The sequence below is a fragment of the Chanodichthys erythropterus genome, chromosome 11, assembly GCF_024489055.1.
Source record: "Chanodichthys erythropterus isolate Z2021 chromosome 11, ASM2448905v1, whole genome shotgun sequence".
Taxonomy (NCBI): domain Eukaryota; kingdom Metazoa; phylum Chordata; class Actinopteri; order Cypriniformes; family Xenocyprididae; genus Chanodichthys; species Chanodichthys erythropterus.
The window spans coordinates 59,575,411-59,600,437 of record NC_090231.1 but is presented as its reverse complement, the minus strand read 5'-3'; the positions used below and the strand labels follow the sequence as shown (position 1 = coordinate 59,600,437).

Here is a 25,027-nt window from a genome sequence, read left to right as displayed (position 1 = left end):
GTCGGGGTACCGCTTGACCATCTCATTGTAGTCCCAGGTTCTACCTCGGAGGGTCCAGGCCTTCATGGACTTTTTGGCTCTCTCCATCTCTGCATTCCTCTCCTCAGAAGTCCGGTCCTTCATGCAGACCCTTAAGAGGTGGTTGGGCAGCATCTCCTGTGGCCTGAAACACTGCAGACAGGAAATGATGCGACGATCCTTGTCACTGTGAGCGAAAGCAAAAGAATACAGAGTTGACTTGTGAAAAATATACTTGATATTTGTTGACTTTGGTCCCACTTAACAAGTGGTAGTTACACAAACATTATAGCTGTAGATGCTATGTAAGCATACATGCCACTTAATATAAAGTGGGACCCTTTTTCTCACTTATCATGAACATGCATGCAAAGTTTCAACACTGCAAAAAAATGCTGTTCTTGGAGTTTGTCTTGTTTCCAGTCTAAATATCTAAACATTCTTAGATCAAGAAGCATTTTCTTGACAAGTAAAAATTATTCTCTTGTTTTTAGGAAAAATAAGTCAAAATTAGGTAAGTTTTACTTTAAAACGAGCTAAATAATCTGCCAGTGGGGTAAGTAAAATTATCTTAATCCAAACTGAAAAAACTATATAATCTTGTTTTCAGTTTGGACTAAGGTTATTTTATTTACCCCACTGGCAGATTATTTTGCCTGTTTTAAAGAGAAACTCACCTAATTGACTTATTTTTCCTAAAAACAAGAGAATTTACTTGTCAAGAAAATGCTTCTTGATCTAAGAATTCAGATATTTAGACTGGAAACAAGACAAACTCTAAGTAAGATCAGCATTTTTTGCAGTGAACATGCTGTTGTGTTTTGACATGCATACAAAATTAATATTACCTTCGTAGAATTAAATCAAATGTTTAAGGTTAATTCTGTAAAGTATATCAAATGATCTGAACTTACCACTTGGGAGGCATTCTTCAGATGAAAAAGCTGTTTTATCAAGCAGGAGGAATCTTCAGTGTTGGCTTCACCCTTTGTCTTGAAGAACTGAGTAACTGGTTCCTCTGAGGCTCACCTTTATTGGCCACCTTGCAGAGTTTTAAACCTTGACCTGATTGGTGGATGGTTTAAGGTTGGGTGATCGGGCTATGAACAGGCTGAAAATGGGGCCCATTTTAAACACAACAACTCACTCCTAACTTCTGATTGACCTTCACACCTTTCCAAGATGGTGGGCAATGAGATTACACCTTACCCCCACCTTCCTGGAAAGGTGTGAAGGTCAATTACCCCCACCATCCTGGAAAGGTGTGAAGGTCAATCAGAAGTTAGGAGTGAGTTGTTGTTTAAAATGGGCCCCATTTTCAGCCTGTTCACCAATCAGGTCAAGGTTTAAAACTCTGCAAAGTGGCCAATTAAAGTGAGCCTCAGAGGAACCAGTTACTCAGTTCTTCAGGGTGAAGAAGATTCCTCCTGCTTGATAAACCAGTTTTCTCATCTGTGAAGAATGCCTCCCAAGTGGTAAGTTCAGATCATTTGATATACCTTACAGAATTAACCTTAAACATTTGATTTAATTCTACGAAGGTAATATTAATTTTGTATGTATGTCAAAGGTCTCACCCAAAAAATGAACTTTATACTTGGTGACCTTTGATTAATCTTGTTAATAAAATAGTATAAAGTCAAATTATTAACACTTTCCCCACCAGCAGTTTATACATGATACCTTACAACATTATTAAACTGAATATATAGTTAATGTTTTTATACTTCAAGAAAAAAAATAAAGGTTAAACCATAAATAAATAAAATAAAAACTTTCTCGTTTGTCATAAAGATTCTCCTAGTTTGTTATAAAACGGTTAACAATGGTCATTGCAGGTCAACTTTTGAAACTTTTAAGTAGGAATTCAAATGAGATAATTAGACCTGACCTGAATACCTACTTAAAAGTTTCAAAAGTTGACCTGCAATGACCATTGTTAACCGTTTTATAACAAACTAGGAGAATCTTTATGACAAATGAGATGTCCTAAAGTTTTTATTCTATTTATGGTTTAACCTTTTCTTTTTTTCTTGATGAAGTCAAGTCAATTGAAAATCAATACAAGTATATAAACGTTAACTATATATTCAATTTGATAATTTAAGGTATCATGTATAAACTGCTGGTGGGGAAAGTGTTAATTTGATTTTATACTATTTTATTAACAAGATTAATCAAAGGTTACCTCAAGTATAAAGTTCATTTTTTTGGGTCAGACCAGGATAAAATTCTCCCCAGGGGAGCATTCCTAAAATATTTTATACATTTAATAAATATATTCTTATTTAATGTTTTTTGTTTTATTTTTGACTTTAAATCTGACAGTGTGGTAAGTAAAATTACCTTAGTCCAAACTGAAAACAAGATTATCTAATTTATTTTTGGTTTGAGAAGATAATTTCCAGATGCTGGGTCCTGATAGGGCCCTTGATAAACAATAGCAATCAACCTGATTGGTCTGCTTGACGATGACATCACACAACTGGGGGTCTATACATACTGCAGGTAGTGAATCACACATTCACTCTGTTTTTAAATCAGACTACGGATACCACCTTTTGACCTCTGCAAGGACATCTTGGACTTGAAAATGGCATCAGAATCCAACATGTAAGTTCAAATTTCTTTTCTCTAGTTGATTTTTCCTTTATTTGTGTTGTGTCTGATCCAAACTTTTTTCCAGGTTATTGCCATGTTCTTGTTATATGCTGTTACTTGCCTATTTGTTTGCCAGTTGACATAGTATGGATAAAAACATGATAAAACTAATCTTGAGCAAATTGTGAAAAACTAAAGGATAGGTTTCCCTCTTTGTTTTTCTACACTGTTAAAAAAAAAAAAAGTTGACTTAACCTACAATTATAAGGCACCTTACTGCACAGTTTTTTTTGTTTTTGAGTTTACTCAACTATAACATCAGTTAAATAAACTCTATACTTGAGTAAACTCAAAAAAGCTGTGCATCAAGTTGCCTTATAATTTTAAGTTAAGTCAACTTTTCTTTTCTTAGTAAGACTTGTTTCTCATCCCTAAAACTAAAACAGGTCAAGGGTTAGGTGTGAATTGGTCAGCCACTTTAGCACACACAATGGCCTCTGTGGTAAGAAGGCTGAAAAACCGGTTCTGGTAGTATTACAGTAGCTTTATATGATCAGTTTTGCTGGTTAAGGGTCACATCAGGCCTCTGTGTTAAGAATGCTCTGTCTTCATTCATTTTCACATTTCTAATCTTTGGTGTGTCTGCTTTGTCTCACAGCCAGAAATCTGACCGTCGCATCGTTCACTGCCTGCTGTGTGAAAAACCACAGGAAATGCTGACGACGCACCTGAGCAGGGTCTGCATGAGGAATAGTACACCCCAAGAACGACTGGAGGAGGCGAACAGGGCCAAGGAGTCCACCAAGGCGTGGACACGGGAAGCCAGAAACTGGGACTACAAGGAGATGGTTAAACGTTACCCCCACAGACCATCTAGGCTGGCTCTTCTGGAAGAGCTGCGTCAAAGAAAGTTTTTCGTGGCCAACGCTCCTAACCAGGCAGACCTGGAACCCGAAGAGCCGTCCAGCAGCACAGCTGTCGTTCCCACAGCCAGTGGCCTTTCTGGAGCAGCCGGTGGTGTCTTGGTTTCGGAGGACAGCAGCTCTGAAGGCAGCACCACCGATCCAAGTGACCGAACATGGCAAGAGTACGTTCTAAACCTCACACACATCAGTGCAAAAACTGTAAGGTTGCTTTGAGCTCATTTTCTTCTGTCTGTATTTTTTTTTCAGAGATCAAGCACAGACGAGCCCAGGTGTCCGGGTCAAAATGATGAACATGGGGCTCTATCAAAAATTCCCTGCAGAAGAGGCCATGTTGACAGACTTCAAGGGCTACTTGATCAACACCCTGCAGGTCACAAACTGCCAGCAGGTGGTAAGATACATCCCATTTCTGTTTCTTTTTAGTCTGCTCCGTGGCTTTTCTTCTCACTGCATCATCTCACACTTCTCTTTTTCCTTATCACAGATAGACAACGTCTCCAGGATGCTGAGATACATCCAGCCAAGTGGGGATGAAGTCACCTTAGACTTCCTGCTAAAGTCCACTGAGACCAAGGACTTCCTCACCCAACTCCGGCGCGCTGACATGGGCCCAGCCACCATACTGAACTACATCAAGAACATGATCCGGTTTGTTCAGTATCTGAAGACCCACCTCAACTTGGTTGCAGCAGATGCTGACTTCTACAGGAAGTGCCAAGCCTACATCGACCTCCTCACTACCCTCAGAAAGCCAGTTTCCAGGTTGAACAGCAAGGCCACTTGTAAAATCAGGTCAGTTGCTAATCTGCCTTCCATTTTGTTTTCTTTCATGACTTCCTCCATGTTGATAGTACTTATGTGCTGGCTGTACATCTGGGGTTATGTGCTACAGACATGTGTGTAATTCTCCAGCGCATCGTTGTCTTGTATATCATTCTAGGTATGAACGGTTCCTTGAGGGTGAGAAGAGCCTTCATGAGTGCCAGGCAGTCCTCCGGAAGGCCAAGAAAGACATGCTGTCCGTTTATGGGAGGATGCTGGAAGGTGACCACGTGTCTTCAGAGGAAAAGACCATTTTCCGCTACTACTGTGAAGCAATCCTGATCCTCAGTCACTTCCAGAGACCAGGAGCGGTGGAGGGATTAACTGTAAGTGGTTTAGACCTCAGTTTTTGTGGGGGCATCAGCCTAAACAGATTATATTAGGTTGTCTGCAAAGAGGACGTTTATGTCAGTTATTCACTCTGTGAGTTTTATTTTTTCTCAGACAGCAGAGTGGGATGAACGGAAAAATTCTGGGGGAAAGGTGTGTGTGGCTGTCAGCGAACACAAGACTGCCCTAACAATGGAGGAGGCAGCAGTAAGTACACTTTGTATAGGCTAAATTGCCTTACCATAAAATACAGTAACGCCAGCAATGAACCAACAGTTATTAAAGGTGCCCTAGATTCAAACATTGAATTTATCTTGGCATAGTTGAATAACAAGAGTTCAGTACATTGAAAAGACATACAGTGAGTCTCAAACTCCATTGTTTCCTCCTTCTTATATAAATCTCATTTGTTTAAAAGATCTCCAAAGAACAGGCAAATCTCAACATAACACCGACTGTTATGTAACAGTCGGGATCATTAATATGTATGCCCCCAATATTTGCATATGCCAGCCCATGTTCAAGGCATTACACAAGAGCAGCCAGTATTAACATCTGGATCTGTGCACAGCTGAATCATCAGACTAGGTAAGCAAGCAATAACAACAGCAAAAAATGGCAGATGGAGCGATAATAACTGACATGATCCATGATATCATGATATTTTTAGTGATATTTGTAAATTGTCTTTCTAAATGTTTCGTTAGCATGTTGCTAATGTACTGTTAAATGTGGTTAAAGTTACCATCGTTTCTTACTGTATTCACAGAGACAAGAGCCGTCGCTATTTTCATTTTTAAACACTTGCAGTCTGTATAATTCATAAACACAACTTCATTCTTTATAAATCTCTCCAACAGTGTAGCATTAGCCGTTAGCCACGGAGCACAGCCTCAAACTCATGCAAAATCAAACGTTAACATCCAAATAAATACTTTACTCACATAATTCGAAGCATGCATACAGCATGCATGATGAACATCTTGTAAAGATCCATTTGAGGGTTATATTAGCTGTGTGAACTTTGTAAATGCGAGAGCTCGTGTGGCAGGGAGCGCGAGATTTAAAGGGGCGGCGCCGAGTGTTAATCAGTGCATTGTTAATGATGCCCCAAAATAGGCAGTTAAAAAAATTAATTTAAAAACATCTATGGGGTATTTTGAGCTGAAACTTCACAGACACATTCAGGGGACACCTTAGACTTATATTACATCTTGTGAAAAAGCATTCTTGGGCACCTTTAACAGATTTTGTTTTGTTTGTCTCTGCAGATGCTGGACGCATACTACACCTGGATCCGCCCTGACTGCATCCGGCCGGATGTAGATCATGGAAACAGGTTGTTTGTTTCAACATCGGGCACGAAGATCAGGAGTGCAACCAACGACCTCTGTCGTCTGCACGCACAGTAAGTGTTAACAGCAGTCCATAAGTCCAAAAATATCTGTTACATTTGTGCATTTATTAAACGAATCAGCCTGTAGAAAATGATATAATTCAAGTTTGGGAGTTTCATCTGATATTTCTGCCCCATTGCAGCTACAAACTGCCCAACATCAAAAGCCAGCAGGTACGCAGGAGCGTGGAGACAGATGTGGCTGCAAACCTCACAGAGGAGCAGAAGGCGTCTGCCGCACACTACATGGCCCATTCGACGGCAGTGGCAAATAAATACTACCGAATGAAGCCCCTGGAGTTTGTGGTGGCGACCGCGAACCTGCTCAACTCCCTGAGTCGGTATGTAATTATCTGAAACAGTTATAATTATAATGTCTCTCAACGCTCATCCGTCAGTTTGTCGGTGTGTAACCGTGAAACCTTTTCAATGTTGCAGCGACTCTGCTGAAGACGGCGCCCGGGCAGAGAAGAGAAGGCGAGTGGAAGAAGAGGTGAGCAGCCCAACACCCGACTTTGACGATTTCCTAAAGGCCTTCCCTGTAGGAATCACTGGCCAGCCACCCAACAAAACCCAGAGAGCAAAAGCTGGGTTCCCCACCGACAGAGTCTTCTACGACAAGTGGAGAGCTCTGCAGTACAGCAAGCGCGAGCAACATCTTCTGTGTAAGTGTAGATACTTTCTTAGCCAATGATTAGATCTGCTCCAACGGAAACATTTAGAACTTACGAAAGGAAAATATATTTGCAATATATTGGAAAATATAAATATTAAATCCCATATATAAGAATATATTGCCTAATATATTACATGATATTACTGCAATATATTTTTGTTTCATAAGGGTGAACCTGAATTTTAATTTAAACGTTCTCTCTTTGACAGCAAAATGCTCAAGATGTGCCCCGACTGCAGCGAAGGTGGCTAAAGTCATAGAGGCAGAGGGGTGGACGGCCAATCATCCCCGTCCAGAGGACATCATTGTGAAGTGGAGGCCGCTCAGCAGAGCACAGGCACAGAGTGACCCAGCCATCATCAGGGGGGTGACCCGTCAGAAATGGTCGGGTCTGGCTGTGAAGGATTTTGGGGGGCAGAAAGGTATAAATTGATATATGAATATAATAACATCATGAACGGCACATTAATGAAAAAATGTAGTAACATAATTCCTGTTACAAATGTGTACTTACTGAAGTGAAAACGTTGTTTTTGACCACAGGAGTTGTTGCAACCAAGGCCTTCGGGAAGGGCTCCATCCTGTGTGATTTCCACGGAAAGGTGATCACGGGTGCTGAGGGCAGGGAGATGGCAGAGATGCAGGATGAGCTGGGCCACCTGTTTTTCTTCAAACATGGGAGTGAGGAAGTCTGCATCGATGCGGAGACCTTCCCCTGTGAGTGCCACCCGTCTCTGGAAACCAAAGGGAGATTGATTACGCACTCCAAGAAGAACTTCAACGTGCAGCCGCGCCACTGTGTAGTGAAGCTTCCAGAAGGAGACAGGGACGTCCTGCTCTTTCAGGCCACAAAGGACATTTCCAAAGATGAGATGATCCGCTTCAACCACAGCATAAAGAAGAGGTCTTTTCATGGGGAGGAAGAGGAGCTGGAGTGGCTGGATGATTGACAACCTCCCCGGACAGACTCTTACGTTCTATTGTATTATATTGTACCAACACATGGGCTAATTTATCCTGCTGTTAAGCACATTTGTCACCAGCTGCCAGGTTGTCTTGGAATTGTGGGCCTGGGCTTGCAGTATAGATGAAGAGCTAAGCTTTTAATGTGTGTATTAATCATTAACCATACATTTGAAAATGCTGGGCAGAAATACATACGAAAACTTTATGGTCTGACCTCTGACCCCAGGTGGACAGGCCTGCCAAATTGAATACACTGTGATGCTGATCATTTACTTGCGTAGTAGTATTCATTTATTCCAAAAAAGAAATGTTGTTCTGATTGTCTAGTTTGAATACCAACTCAAGAGTCATTGCAGAGCATCTTTATGACAACATGTGTCAATAAAGTTTTTATTTTATATATTTATGGTTTAACTTAATTTTTTTTTTCCTTTTATTAGGAGGTATAGGGGATGAAATGAAAATCAATACAAGTATAAAAATGTTAACTATATATTCAGTTTAATAATGTTGTAAGGTATCATGTATAAACTGCTGGTGGGGAAAGTGTTAATAATTTGACTTTATACTATTTTATTAACAAGATTAATCAAAGGTCACCGCAAGTATAAAGTTCATTTTTTGGGTGTGAGCAGGATAAAATTCTCCCCAGGTGATTTATTGTTAACCTGGTCTAACCGAAGAGGGCAGATTTGTGCCTGACTCTTAGGCCTGGCTCTCTCTTCAACATGACCACATTTACTTCAGTGATTGGTTAATATGTAGCCTAGATTCCGGCCTTTCACTGGAGACCAACATTGTTCATTTTGAAACATGTGGCGCCTGTCTGTACTGTTGAGTTAGGCCTAAATTTGCCTCTTTCCAGAGGCCCGCTGTCAAGAACAGACCACAACTTAGCACCATCTATGTGCTTTTCATAGTTTTTTAACACATTTTTAATGTTGATATGTTTTAGAGTTTACTGAAATGGTTGTTTATATATGTATATGTTTATAAAATGTATTTATTATATTTTGTTATTGCACTACCTGTGTATGTAAATATATATTTGTTCCTTTTCATATGTAGCACATGTTTGAAAAATCTATTTTCTACAACCTAATGGTCGATCTGTTGGACAACAGGGCTTTGGAGGCTGTGATGATGATGGATGGCCTAACCTTTTTAATTGCAAAGATTTTTAAATGTCTAAAAAAAACCATGAAAATATAGTTAGTACAAGAGATTAGTTCAATAGGGTTAGGGTTTGTGAAACTGCGAATGGCTCATTAAATCAGTTATGGTTCCTTTGATCGCTCCATCCAATACTTGGAAAACTGTGGCGATTCCAGAGCTAATACATGCTAACGGGCGCCAACCCGAGCCTCCCTCTCGTGACGCGTGCATTTATCAGATCCAAAACCCAGGTGGATGTCATCACTCGCAGAAATACATTTATGATATAAAAAATGAAATCACAACTAGTAAAAACATACTTCTTGTTATCTGTAACTTAATTCTTACATGTTAAAATGTAATTTTCACTAGTAAAAATTCTTATTACAGATATCATGAATTCCGTTTAGGATATGTGCATAATAATGACGAATACTTGTTAATATTCAAATAAGAGCGTGATGTTTTTACGTGCTCAGAACTGTGGTGAACTGGCAATGGCAAAGGAGGTTTTTAGGCAAATTTAACGCTTCACAATTCAGTTTTCAGACCATACAATGCAAATGCAAATGCAAAACCAAAAAATTGTTTTACGGTTAGGCCTACATCATCGGTAGCAGCCGCGCCGTAGAGTTACAGCAGAACAGACCGTTTGTGATGCACTTTTAAAAGGTAAGCCGTTTAAATTATAAGATTTTATATCATTAGTACATCTGAATCAAATTAACTTGTGTATTAAAGCATGCTAGCTGATATTGCTCACTAAATAAATAGTTTCAGGGGAAGTTATCTGATAGTAGATTAGATAATAATAGATTCAAACTTTATTCATCGTCGTGTAATTGGAGGAAAAGGCTTCTCAACGGGATTAAATATAACTTTGGGGCTTGTGGTGGGTGAAAGTGGTCAAATGAGAATATCCTTATTCCTTATTAAATGTACAACCCAGGTGAAAAAAAATACTATAGTAAATAGTATTGTGTTTTTGAACCATACAGTAAATTGTAAATACTATAGGCTAATATAGACAGTATTCTACAACACTTTGTTAATGAATGCTACAGCATAGTGAACTGATACTGTAATAAATACTGTAGTATACTTTCATTTTTTACTACATTGTGATTCTGTTGACTGTCTATATGTGTCAGCTCGGCTGATTTTAGGATTGATGGGGAGAGGGAAGTTTATAAAAAAAAACAATGCTTAAAAGCAGCACTATATATATATATTACACTAGGCTAAATGGGAAATCATACTAAATACCAAAACTGTATTATATACTACTGTATTTAATTTGTCCTGTTTTGTCTCCTTTTATCTCGCTTTCAATAAAAGCACAAAGGGGATTCAGATCCTGAAGTCTCTATGCAATGATGCTGTACCCTCACCGCCAGTCTCTGCTCCTTGGATTTTGCAAGCTTTTCCTTGCTCCTTATTTTTAATAAACCTTCAATAAACATAAAAGTTCCCAGTGTTGTTTTTTGTGAAAAGGGCAGATACACCTGTATATGATTAACACAAAACTTGGCACACAATCTTTAGTTTTTTAGATTGCTTCTGCTCACTAGAACATATTTCCTCTTTTCCGTGTAAGTGGGGAAACCATGCATTACTCCTTTCTCTGACCAACTGGATCATCCTCGTGCAGCACTGCAAACCAGCGGAGACTACAAGAACATGTAGGAAAGGACAGACGAAATGCTTGACATGCAGTTTATTAGAAATGTATAAATCCATTGCATTAAACCAGTGCAAAAGTCAATGTGTGTGTATGATCATGTTTTGTTTTAGAATTGAATATATTGTGTATGAATCTATATAGTAACAAGTGAATGGGGTGCATAAGAATTGTAAAAATTAAGATTATTTAAACTTCACTTAATTAAATTTTACATTTCACTTGTTTGCAATGTTTTTTAAGGCAATTGCCTACTGAACAAAGAAGAAGAAGAACATGAACATGATAGAGACATGTACAGGGAAGAGCAAGAACCCAGTTTAGCTGTGATAATGAATCTTTTTTCTGTATCATAGTTGACTTGATGGGATTCTGTGGCGCTCATTTGTGTGGCTTCAGCAGCTGTGAATGGATTAAAATGACATTAACGTATTTTTGAAGACAAACTTTTATTTATCCTCAATCTCATTTGTCTTAATGCTACTTTCAGTGTTATGCTGTATCTTCCAATGAAGTGTAATAAAGTATGGTGAATATGGTGTGAATGTGGTGTTTGGCACAGTAAATACAATTTTACTAGGCTCTTATAAGTTTATTTCATTATTTAAAAAAAACTAAAACTAAAAACTAAATATAATTAACTACCATGATTTTTTAGGACATAAATATTTTTGATCTGATTCATGATATTTGGGACAGCAATGCACCAAACATTGCATAAACTTTCATGTTGTGACAAGTATGCCAGTTTCCAGAGAAATAAAGGGAAGGAATGTGAATAAAGAGAGGCTGCAGTGGGTTATACTGATACAAACACTTCAATCAGAGCTGAGGAAGATCCATGTTGGTCATTCTGGTTCATCTACTGCATTCAACATGACAGCTGGACATTACTGATGTCAGGCCTGTGAGGAGCAAGACGAGGGGATGAAGATGAAAGTTTGGCACAGTTTCTTTGTTATTTTACTGAATGGTGCATTATACTTGTGTAACAGTAAAGTGTACATTAATAAATAGTTTTTTTGTTTACTGCCAACACTGGAAATTGGACAATGGCAAGTTGTTGTGGGTTCATCCATTATTGGTGTTCATACAAAAAAAAAGAAAAAAAAAAACTACCAGTCAATCAATCAATCAATCTGCTGTTGTTGTTGTTGTTGTTGTTGTATTACAACATTTTATTCAAATATTTCCATATTTCATCAGATGGTCTCACAACACCCATCAAAACCTACAAGCATGATGTTAGAATGGAAAAGGGGGGAATTATAAAATATTTAAATGTGATTCAACAAAGTTTGTTATCCATGGTGAGGAGAACACATCTGTGTAGATTCCAGTAACGGCCCCTGGAAGAGCAAAAAAAAAAAATGCACATTTCAAATGGCTTTAACTCAAAATCCGGTTTGTGTATCAAAGAGAAAATCATCAGGACAACTTCTGATGCTATGTTTACTAAATAATGTTGGCACAGTTTTCTGACATAAATGAAAAGCTTGCATAAAGGTCTTTTTTTTTTTTTTTTTAAAGTGCTCACAGTAAAATATCAAATTTCAGCCTGTACCTTATGTAATAAATGTTTTTCACAATGAACATATTTAGATATCGAGTTGTCCAATTTATTTATTTTTTTAACATTTATCATTTCATTACTAAACGTTTTAAACTACAGAAATGCTAGGGTTAGGGTTGGGATCTCGGTAAAGGAATTATTTCTCACAACACAGAAAAACTTTATAGTATAGGTGCACCGATACTAAATTTCTCTGCCGATACCGATAGCCGATTATTCAGAATGATATCGGCCGATATTGATACTGATAGTTTGGTTTTTCTTAAGGAAAAAAAAAAAAACTGTTAATGTTGCAAACTATACAGGGAACACTCATTTGATACACTACAATATTAGAGGTTACAATTAACAGCAGAGGTACAGCTGCTGTTTATTTTCAGATATAATAATTGCACTCAAATAAAAACTGAAATGTTTGTATAAAACTTAGTATCGCATAAGGCACGTGTTGTCTTCATGGCAAACTTACACACATATGATTAACAGTAAATAAGCTCCAATCTAGTGTTTTATATATATATATATATATATATATATATATATATATATATTATATATACACACACACACACATATATATACACACATATATATGCAAACATATACACACACACACACACACACACACACAGTGGCAAGAAAAAGTGCGCGAACCACTTGCAGAATGTTAAAATGTGAATAATTTTAACAAAATAAGAGCGATCATACAAAATGCACGTTATTTTTTTAATTTAGTACTGTCTTGAGTAAGATATTTTACTTAAAAGATGTTTATATACAGTCCACAAGACAAAAAAGTAGCTGAATTTAGTAAAATATCTCCATTCAAAAGTTGATTCTCAATACTGTGTGTGGTTATGATCCACGACTGAGTCTCTTGTTTGTCCTGAGCAGTTAAACTGAGCTCAGTTCTTCAGAAAAATCCTCCAGCTCCTGCAGATTCTTCAGTTTCCCAGCATCTTTTGCATATTTGAACCCTTTCCTGCAGTGACTGAATGATTTTCAGATCCATCTTTTCACACTGAGGAGAATTGTTTAAAAAGAACTGTAATAAAATATGACAAGATCTCAGAGTTAAACCGTATCAGAAAAAAAAACAAAAACAAAAACAAATCTTAATTATGTCATAACTCTTGAGCAAAACATGGTCAGGTCAAAGTGTCTGAATAATTTTTGGGTATAATATGCCACAGTTTACTTTATTTTGCGATCCTCACTTACATAAATGACTAGTGTCTTGCACCCACTAGTAAAAATATACTAAAAATATAAAAAATGTCTGACTGTAATGTTTGACTGTACATTAAATTTATATATTGTACATTTTACAATATATTCACATAGAAAACAGTCGTTTTAAACTGTAATACTATTTCACGGTCACATGTCTGTTTTTGGACTCTGTTCTGTTTATTACATGTCTTCCTTTGTTTAGTTTTGCCACCATTATTTAGTTGTCATGGTTTCTAATTATGTATTGCAGTCTGGGACACAATCTCAGGCCGGGAGTCTCAGACTCATCGAAGCCGAATACAGTTATTGAAGCTAACAGCAATTTCTTAACGATCAGCATTTCATCTGAAAGAGGTTCGCCTGATAATGTTGTCCAATAGAGGGAGCCACAGGATAAGGAATATTTTAAGCTTATTTTTAATCTTATCTGTTTCGATAATTTTGTATGTATAACCATTACATTTCTTTAACTATGTTCTGACAATAGTTTTATTGTACATTGACATATGTGAAATGCTTATCCCAAGAATTATTATTTTTATTTATTCTAATATTCCCTTTTTTCCCAGTATTATATAGGCTATTATAATTTCTATTAAAATATTACATGATTAAAGTGTTTGATAATAGGCCATAGCTTGCACTCTGAATTAATCTTTTAATTTCGAATTTGGTCTTGTAATTTAACTGTCTTTAATGCATCATGCACTTTTCTTATGAAGGGTTTATATAGGGACAAAACTCTGAAACATGTTTTACTTGGATAATGCTGTCATTATCTTAGCAGTAGTGTTTATGACAGGAGAAATGTGTTGATTAGTTGTCTCTGGTTGTCATTTAGGACATTAAGCCCAGGCATTTTCAAGTTAAGCAATAGCACAGCTTTTAATGTCAATTGATTGGCTAATAGTGTAAGTTGGCTAAACATGTTTTCATCAACATTTTTAAACAAAATTAGAAATGGAGAAATATTCAGCGATTTTGAGGTGCTAAAATTCTAAGTGTGTTTTTTTTTTTTGCTCAAAACAAAGCAAAAAATATAAATATATAACAGACAAAATAGTAACAATTAAAAAATATATACATAACTTGCTGGAAAGATATGTATTGATAGCTGTTCATATAAAGAAGAGATGTTGTGACAGAGATAGCTTGTTGAAATGGAATAACAGAAGAAGTTTTCACATCAAAGAATGTAGAAAGAAAAAGAGCCCAATCGCATATATATTAAAGAATGAAAGACGCGCTGATTCGCTGATAAAGCTACAAATCTTCCTGAAGCAGTGTTTTGAAATCGGCCATCACTAAATAAGTCGTCATTTTGTTTTTTTGGCGCACCAGAAATATTCTCGTTCACTGTACTCACATGAACTGATTTAAATATGTTTTTAGTACATTAATGGATCTTGAGAGAGGAAATGTCATTGCTGGCTATGCAGGCCTCACTGAGCCATCGGATTTCATCAAAAATATCTTATTTTGTGTTCTGAAGATCTTACGGGTGTGGAACGACATGAGGGTAAGTAATTAATGACATTATTTTAATTTTGGGGTGAACTAACCTTTTAAGAGAATTACTTTGAGAGTCTTTTAGATACATCATAAAATATAAATCTCAGCTGTGTAACGAGTGCATCAGAGCTACAATAAGCATCAAGATCCCAGCTAACAAAAAAGGTCCCCAGATTGAGGAGAGGTCTGCATTCCCGCGGCTCTCCTGCAGGAATTGAATTGCAGCGAATGAAAGACGGTCGTGGTTGGTAACTCTGGTCTACTTTGGATGGGAACAGGCAGTCTGACAATAACCCAGCCGCTCCCGAGATCCTTTGACAACAGCGCATCCATGCTTGAACTTGATGTGAACAAAACACTGGTTAAATATGCAAGCGTGGTTCTGTGAATTCTGGATGCGCCAGCCAGCGTTCGGTTTCAATCCTCCTGAAGATGATGAGACCAGAGATGGTGCTATATCAGTGGATGACCCTTACCAGCAAAGTCATGAGGAAAATAACTCACCAGAAGAAAAAACAGGATCACAGGCGATGTACAGCCAAGCTCACATCCTGAGAAGCAGCAACACTGTGTCACAAATGCACAGAGACAAGAAGGTAAGATCCATGTGCAGCTGTAACTGGGTAATCCAGTAACATAATCCAGGCAGGCAAGGGTTAGAGTCCACAATAAACAAACACAAAAACCTAGTGACAGTAAATAAAACCTCAATAACAAAAACAGAAACAAACAGGGTATAAATAGACAGACACAAATCATCAAACACAAAACAGCTGGGTGCAATCAGGATAATGAGTCCGGGAAGTGTGTTATGGGAAATGAAGTTCACAAGTGGGGTGAGGAACAGTCCGGGTTGGAGTGCTCTCTAGTGGCTACCTAGGGCACTCCAACTGGTGCTCATGACACACTGACGTTGTAGAACCTCGCAAAGAGAGGACTATGTCGCTTCCGCACAAATGTCCGTGAGTAAAACACCCCTAAAAGTAGCCCATGAAGAGGAAAATGCCCTGGTGAAATGGCAAGTGATGGTCAGAGGCACAGGTTGCCCAGACATCTTGTAGGCCAAAGCAATAACCCCAACAACCCATCGTGACAGCCTCTGCTTAGATAGAGGGCCACTGTTTCTCTGATTGCATTAACTGTGCTGTAGCTTCCACATTAAAGCTCTCACAGGACACAGGAGCAGAACGATACTCAATAACCGCTGGCTGGAAGAACACAGTTCAATAGACTGATGAATAAACTGGTGCAGTATCTTATGGAGGAAAGCTGGATTGGGCCAAAGGACAACCCCGGCACCCTCTGGTTTGATCTCAAACAGGACTGGCTCACAGATTCACACCTTTTAAAAACTACAAACCAGGCTGTGTGAGCCAAGAGAAGAACTGTCTACAGAAATGGTGCAGAAATGACGGATACATAAATATTTAACATGGAGGCTGCTTTGTCTAAAGACCTTGCAATAAGCTCAAAACTACAGAAAATGTGCATTTTACAGGGTCAACATCACGAGTCTCGAACCACAAACAGAAAGACTTCTGTCGACAGGTATGAAGCTTTAGTGTTGAGAACAGTGTGAATGACTGAAGGTTCAAGGAGTTGGTCCCAAAGGCCCGTATTATTAAAGCTCCTCTCAGAAAGCTCCTAATTTAGCTTAAACATTTCTAGGACATGTTCCTTCATTCATCTTCAGAACACACATTAAGATATTGTTGATGAAATCCGATGGCTCAGTGAGGCCTCTATTGACCTCAATGTCACTGAACCTCTCAAGATCCAGAAAGCTGATGTTTAAAAATCAGTTCATGTGACTGCAGTGGTTCAACCTTAATGTTATGAAGCGACAAGAATACTTATCGTCTGCCAAAAAAACAAAAAAAAAAAACAATATCTAGTGATGGCCAATTTCAAAACACTGCTTCATGACCCATCTTTTCTTGCAAAGAAAGTCTTTTACACCCAAACATGAGTCCTTCATCTATTACCAATTCACTTACTTACTTTTTTGGAGTGTGTTGCAGCCATCAAAATTCAAATGTGTTTATATTCACAAAATACAATGATGTTGGTCACTGAAAACACTGGAAATCTTTTCTTTGTACTTTTTTTAGAAAAAAGTACAAATAAAAGTAGAAAGAAAAAGTAGAAAAGGGTTCAAGAGAATTAACAAATCACAGACTGTGGTTTTTATTGTATTTTACAAAATGTCCCAACTTTGGACATGTGGTTTGTATATAAAGTGTTGTAGGTTATACAATATAAGCTTTCTGGTCCACAGGTGTAAAGCAGAAAGAGTCTCTAAATTATAGACAATAAGGAAAAGCAAAGACACAGTATAATCAGGTCAGAGGAAGAAACACTGAATACAATCTCATATTACTGTCATTTATTGTTCTTGAGCCTGAATGTAAAGGACTCCCGTTACTGTTTCTTGCCTAAACTTTATGATGAATGAAAATGTATATTTCAATCTAAATGTGTGATTTGGTAACCCTACAGCTTTATCCGTGTCATTAAACACAGATGATGCGCTGAATGCTCAGAAAGGCTGGAAAACAACACTGTCTCGTACAAGACGATATTTTAATAAAGAACGAGAGCAGAACGTGTTTTGACTTCATTATTGTGGTCTCTCGGTTTTAGTCTCATACAATAGTTCAGTGTTTACATATATTTGCATCCTGGTGTCATGTGTTCTCCAGGTAAGAGACGCACACGCACCCGGCCATCCACGTGATGATGAAGAAAACGTGACTCTTCAGACCAGACCTTCTTCCATTGCTCCGTGGTCCAGTTCTGATGTCACGTGTCACTGTTGGCTCTTGGGGCGGTGGACAGGGGTCAGGGGTCGGCATCACCCTGACTGGTCTGCAGCTCCATACGCAACAAACTGATGCTCTGTGTATTCTGACACCTTTCTATCAGAACCAGCATTAACTTCTGGAGCAGTTTGAGCTACAGGAGCTCATCTGTTAGATCGGACCACAGGGGTCAGCCTTCAATGACCCTGTCGCCGGTTCTCCACTGTTCCTTCCTTGGAGCACTTTTGATAGAGACTGACCACTACAGACCGGGAACACCCACAAGAGCTGCAGTTCTGGAGATGCTCTGATCCAGTCGTCTAGCATCACAATCTGGTCCTTGTCAAACTCACTCAAATCCTTACGCTCGCCCATTTCTCCTGCTTCTAACATCAACTTTGAGGACAAAATGTTCACTTGCTGCCTAATATATCCACCCACTAACAGATGATCAGTGTTATTCTGGAGTTTGCTTGTTTTCTGTGTTTCTTTTTCTCTCTGTTGTCTGTGCAGATTGCTGACACCTGCTGCTGATCAGTGTGGAGATATAAGCGTCCACAATCAGCCAAGAAGAGATTCATCTTGCTTGATGGTTTCCTTCACGTCTACATTCACAGACACACTTGTTGTTTAACTTGTGTGTTACTCTAACAATGTGGTGAAATACGTGTTAAGGGTTTTGTAAGGAGTGGGTTCGGGTTTTGATCTGGAGAGGATTTTCCCGTACATGAAAATGTTAATGTTCTTACATTGGGTTAAAATTTACTGACTTTATTCACCCGGAGTCTAACAACTTCACAATTTTTTGATAATTTTTGTAATTTTTTGTGGGGGTTTTTCCACATTGTAACATTTGTGGTGTTCCCAGTCAAAAATGACCGGCTTACAAAAAACCTTTTTGTCAACTTGTTTTCTATAAATTAGGACAGGTTTTGTATTTATTTTTGAAACGGATTGCTCGTAGGCCTCATTGATCTGAGCTTATATTGGTCAGAAATGACCACCCATTGAAAATGAATGAAAAAGCAGAGAAACAAAGTTTTCATCATGTTCATGTTCACATATATACATGTGAGCGAGCAAAAATAAAGGCCTCGGACCTGTGGATGTGTGGATACGTGCAGACTCATGCATCCGCACACATACACACAATCATGTACACAAAAAAACCATTTTGAGTATTACAGGCTTTCCTTTTCAAAAAGATGAACTTTATCCTCAAATCAGTAATGCTCAGATCAATCAGTTCCAAAAATAAACAAAACCTGTCCTAACTGAAAGACAAGCTGACAAAAAGATCCAATCCAATATTTGGTGATAAAGTAGCATAACGAGAGATTTATAAGCAATTTTTTAGCAGGCCTGTCATATTGAGCGGGAGCACCACGAGCGTTACAGGGTTTTCAACAGCACAAGAGTTAAACACTTTCTCTTGTTTTGTGGATTGTTTTTCTTTTAGGGATTATTTTAATATACAAGTTAGATTATTTTGTTATTTTTGGGATCGCATTTCCTGAGATAAATTGTATTATATTTTCACTAATTACCTTTTATTATTTGCTACTCTTTTTGTCAGTAAAATATGATCTATTTATGGCTATCATGTTTTGAACAAGAAAAAAAAACTGTCAGGAGCACATCAATGTCTCCCTTAATTTTTGTTAGTTTCTATTTTTCCCCTAAACCAAGAATTAAGGAATGTAACTATATATAATAAATTCAGTCCATTATAGATTACGGACCGTCTCTCTACATGCTGTATTTACTAGAGTTAAAGTTGGATGATTATTCTTGCCTTTATCCTCACCAGCTTCAGTCTGATTGACAACACATGGAAAAAAGTTACTTGATTCTGACCTCAAATGGGAGAAAGTGGAGTGAGATCAGAGACCGTCATCCAAGGAAAAGTTGACATTCATAAAAACATTCTTAATTTTAGCAATTTTGAATAAACAAGCTTTAGTTTATACTAAGAATAACATTAGTCTGCCAGTGACATTGAGTGATAAACAATTAAACATTAAACTTTCAGTGTACAAAACACTTATAAACTGAGGAATAGCAAAGCAGAAATGGCAACTTTTTATCCCTTAAATAAGATCAATCAGAATCTTTTGTGTGAGTATATGGGTGGCTCTTAAAAGAGCCTTTGGGTGTGTGGGAGTCTCGGGGACTCTACTTGGAGCTGGTGTACTTGGTGACGGCCTTGGTGCCCTCAGACACGGCGTGTTTGGCCAGCTCACCGGGCAGCAGCAGACGCACGGCGGTCTGGATCTCTCTCGACGTGATGGTGGAGCGCTTGTTGTAGTGAGCGAGACGAGACGCCTCACCGGCGATGCGCTCGAAGATGTCGTTGACGAAAGAGTTCATGATGCCCATCGCCTTGGAGGAGATGCCGGTGTCAGGATGAACCTGCTTCAGCACTTTGTACACGTAGATGGCGTAGCTCTCCTTCCTGGACTTTCTGCGCTTCTTTCCTCCCTTCCCGGCGGTCTTCGTGACGGCCTTCTTGGAGCCCTTCTTAGGCGCGGACTTGGCTGGTTCAGGCATGATGCTGAATGATCGCAGAACTGACGAATCAATGTGACTCACGAGCGACACAGAGGCTTTTATTCTCTACCATATGCTAATTTACACAGAGAGACGGGATCACCTGACTGCCTGTTTTCATAGGCCACACCCATAAACTCGTGTTTCACTGGACAACTCAAAGCATCACGCGCTGAATGAGAGCCAATCACAGGCTGTTAAATGATAGCCCCCGCCCACCGCCAACAGTTTGAGCGACACCCCTCCCCCCAGTTTCCGTTGTTTCATTTCCCGCTCTTTATTCTCGTTTAATCGGATTGTGAAAAGACAAATATTCTGCAGGATTGAGTTTGAAACTCCATATAGATTGAGAGGATTTTGGAGGAAAGAATGATTAAAAACAAAAAGTATCTTAAAAGCCCATTTGCTGGTCATATTTAGATTTGTCTTTATTTTGTAAGACACTTTAACTCAAAGTCTACAGGAATAAATCATGTCATGTGACACAAATTAGACAATTACCCGCAGTTTCACAGACGAGGATTAAAGCTAGTCTGAGACTAAAATACATGTTTAAGTTTTAACTGAAGAAACTGTCCTGTCTGAAAATATGTTAGTGTTTAGTCTCAACAGTGATGTTTTTCTCTAAGACACATTTATATCAGATAATTAAATCTTAATTTAAGATGTCTAAACCCTGTCGGTGAAAGTCAAGAAATGTGTTTCTGAATCAAAAATATTCTGGTTATAAAGTTTAATCTCCAAAGAGTAATTAAACTCAGTTTTAAATGCAATTACACTCAAACATTAAAATATTAAAAAAAAAAAAACTATATTTTCATTTTAAATGACTTTCATGGTTTTACGCAGAAGTGTTTTATGGTGCGTGTCTTAATATGAATCAATATGATCTGATCAGCTCTTTGTGTGTCAGTGTGAGGCTCTTAAAAGAGCCGTTGGGTTTGTGTAGTTTCTCCTGGTTTCAGGTGTTTATCCTCCGAAGCCGTACAAGGTTCGTCCCTGTCGCTTCAGCGCGTACACAACATCCATGGCGGTGACGGTCTTTCTCTTGGCGTGCTCGGTGTAGGTGACGGCATCGCGGATAACGTTCTCCAGAAACACCTTCAACACACCGCGGGTCTCCTCGTAGATCAGCCCAGAGATGCGCTTGACGCCGCCGCGGCGAGCCAGACGACGAATGGCGGGTTTGGTGATTCCCTGGATGTTATCGCGCAGAACTTTACGGTGACGCTTCGCGCCTCCTTTCCCGAGCCCTTTCCCGCCTTTGCCTCTTCCAGACATGATCACTGAACTCTATCAGACGCTGATGACGAAAGAATGATGAATTAGTGATACAAGGAGGACTTTTATACTTGCTTACAGGACCTGACAGAAACCAATCTCGAGTCACATGGCGCAACACGCCCCGCCCCTCAAATACAGCCAGAGCACGTGATTTAATCCCATCCTTGGAGGTTTGTTTACCATTTAAATTAAGTTTCACAAAGATTTATTTCACAAAGACCATGTAATTTACAGTTTTACTAGTTTACACTAAAAATGCTGTTGTACAAGCTCAACAAAGTAAACAATGAGGGATATTAAAGTAAAATTATACTGTTGCACATTTATGTTATATCTTGTGTGTGTTTGTACATGTTTTAAGTGTTTTTACCTCTTTAGTAAAGGAAATGTAGAAAACACAAACAATTGAGACCCAGACAGAATTATTTTAATGTTAAACTTCAGTGCAAAAATCCAGGATTACGTTTGATACTTTCACAACTTCACTGCCTGCATACATTTAAATTTTAATATTGTCCCTAATTACATTTAAAAAATATTCTCAAAATTATGTGCAGCATATACCATCCAGTATGTTTACTAAACTAAAAATGTAGATATGAAATAATTTATCAGGCATTATCACTCTGTGCATGTACTCACTCAAAAGGCATTACTTTATATTATACATTTATGGCATTATTTCTAAGCGGCAACCTCCCCCTTTCTCTCCTGAAGCCAATACGGAAGTAACTTAAACTCCGATTCATCGACTGGCCGCTAGGGACAGGCTCCAAAAGAGAGCAGAATCTCATAGAGTCCCATGTTAAATTGGCCAAGTTTATAGCAGAAAAAAACATGTTTACAAGTTGGTTCAAATTGTGGTTTTGGTCTATACTGCTATTTTTGCCCTTCATGACAACTCTGAGGGGGGTGAATTTTTTTATAACTTATCCGTTTAAATTATATTAAGCCTTAAAGTTCTGCATAATTAAGGGCGTGGTCTCTTGAGTGACAGGTAGATTGCGCTGCTGTCTGTGAGCTGTCACTTTACCTCAGCTGCCGCTGAATTTGGCATCTCAGCCGTTTTTGTGCTTTTTTTCTCGATTATTTTATACAATTATAAAATATGGCTTGCTGCATAATATTCGAGACTGATGTGTGTCTGTAGATGTGCGTGCATGGGGAAGAGACACAGAACACACGTTGTTGGATCGTGGCATTGGCTGAAAGTTTTGATTGCGAGATTTACTACAATGACAAAACCAGGAGGATATACAACTCTGACAGCACTGCTTGGATATTATAACTAAAACTGCTGCACTATTTTGAAAAATATATACTTTGGACACAGGCTCATTTGTTTGTTAGATACGATCGCTGCTCAGATTGCATCCTTTCTTGAAGAACGATAACAGAGAGCAGATCATTCAGAAGAAATGTGAAATGTTTTTTTTGTTTGTTTTGCAATGGACATTTATATTTTACCCAAGTGCCACAGATTGGATTTATCTCGCGATCTCTATTACAAAGGTATGAAGTCCCATTTGATGTTCCATGTTGTTATTTGCACACCCAACACAAATTACTGGTGTTGGAGCATCTATATCTTAAAAAAACACCGTAAATTGACAGTAAACCTTTATAACTTTCTGATGTTAAAACTTATCTTTATTAATAATTTAGATAGTATCTAGATAGATAGCTCCTTTGCTTGCTAACGTGGTCACGTCGAGCTAGGCGGGCGTGGTTTCAGCAACCAATCATATCAGCTCAAACCACCTCCCCGCCTCTTTACCTATTTTCAGTTATCCGGGAGTGACGTGCGGTGACGCGCAGCTAAGATGGCCGCGGCCTCATTTTCGCTTCAAAACTGCTGTTCAGAACTGTATGGGTGACGTCACGGACGCTACGTCCATATTTTTTTTACAGTCTATGATTATTTCACATTCATGAAGTGATAACAGCTTAAATAAAGAGGGGAAAAAAAGCCTCAAACGCTTTTTAATCTACATATATTGACCTCTGACACTTGGGTTTGACACAAACACCAAAGCTTCTGCAATAATTACTGTTACTAGAAATGGTCTCATTCAGAGCAGTTTTGGTGGCTCTTTGGTGACTTTTTACACACTTTCTCCTATTTCCATTTAGCAAAACTTTTTTTTTTTTTTAACGACTACAGCCCCCCCCCCCACCCCTAAACCTACCCTTAGTGATTTATAGTGCATACACTTTATGAGCACATGAGTTCCCTGGGATCAAACCTACGATCTCATGATCATGTGACCGCATATTGTTATATATTGCAATGCTCTGCCAATGGAGCTATGAGAAACCCAAATTAAGATACAGATAAAAGAGAACAATGCATTAAAATGAAAGTATCCTGTTGTCAACTTTAGTAAACGCTCCTATGGCTCATATTTCAGGGAGTTGACAAACAAGCTATATGGCCGTATTGGTTGGAGGACATGTTGTAGTATTTTTTTGCAGAAAGTCCGAACACTTACCAGTTAAAGGTACAATTTGTAAGATATTCGCAGTAAAATATCTAAAAACCACTAGGCTAGTGTTAAATATTTTGTCCAGCTGATTACTAACAATATCTCTAATGTTTTCGACTACTTGTAAATCATGAGAAAATTCCCATTCTAAACAGTGACACGGGGCAGTGCAGTCGCCTGTCAATGACGTCAGTTACCTTTGTTACCGCCTTTACTGACGTAGAAACCACATGACAACATTGTCGTGGACAAAGTAGTGTCTAGCGTCCAGCAAACCACTAGCTTGCTTCAAGCAGTTCCTTATTTACTTCTTGCACGTTTTATGGTGCAAGACCATACATAATTACTGTTTACCATCTGCCGCTGGATCTGTCGACAAGGACAGCTCCCGTAAACGTAAGCGTACGGGCCAACCAAACGACCCAAGAAGAGTTTGGGACAAGAGGAGAGAAAGAGCGAGGATCAATATCGGTGTTGCATTTTCTAGATGGAGAGAGCTTCGCGACAAACTTCACCTAGAAAGAGATGCCGATCTCGCTAGTGTTTTACTCGACAGGTGAGCTGTTTTGATTTGTATCTTTACAGAAAACGTATGCCATTATAACGATCAACACGATTAGTATCATGGGGCATACACGGCAAACGCGGGGCATCGCGTCTCTAGACCCGCGCGAGGACGCGTCTGATCCATAGTCTGATCACGTCTGTGCATTGACTTTGTAGTTAATCTACTCGCGCAAATCATTGAACTCGCGTTTGCTATGAATGCCCAATTATTGTGTTTGAATGTACACGAGTGTATATATTTGTTGAACAAGTGGTAATCATTTTCATATCATCTGACTAAACATTAATCAATTAATTTGATAATTTACTGTCAAACTACATTTGCTGTATTGTATTGCAATATAGCATGACGCAATATGTAATGGTGGCATGTGAAAATTGTCTTTTTCAGACACTTACGAAATCCAGTATTGGATAGATTTTGTTAGTTACTGTAGCAGCTACAGTGTA

At 38.5% G+C, this 25,027-nt stretch overlaps 2 protein-coding genes across 2 annotated transcripts; both read right to left on the bottom strand.

Annotated features, from left to right (window-relative positions):
* Window positions 1–17,081: 17,081 nt before the first annotated feature.
* LOC137030147 (histone H2B-like) lies at window positions 17,082–20,448 on the bottom strand. Its single transcript, XM_067400312.1, has one exon. It carries the CDS (start codon window positions 20,238–20,240, stop codon window positions 19,866–19,868), a length of 375 nt encoding a protein of 124 aa, XP_067256413.1. The 5' UTR covers window positions 20,241–20,448; the 3' UTR covers window positions 17,082–19,865.
* A 761-nt stretch (window positions 20,449–21,209) lies between these two features.
* Window positions 21,210–21,521, bottom strand: LOC137030802 (histone H4). The gene has a single exon (XM_067401235.1). The coding sequence runs from the start codon at window positions 21,519–21,521 to the stop codon at window positions 21,210–21,212; it is 312 nt and encodes a 103-aa protein (XP_067257336.1).
* Window positions 21,522–25,027: the final 3,506 nt, after the last annotated feature.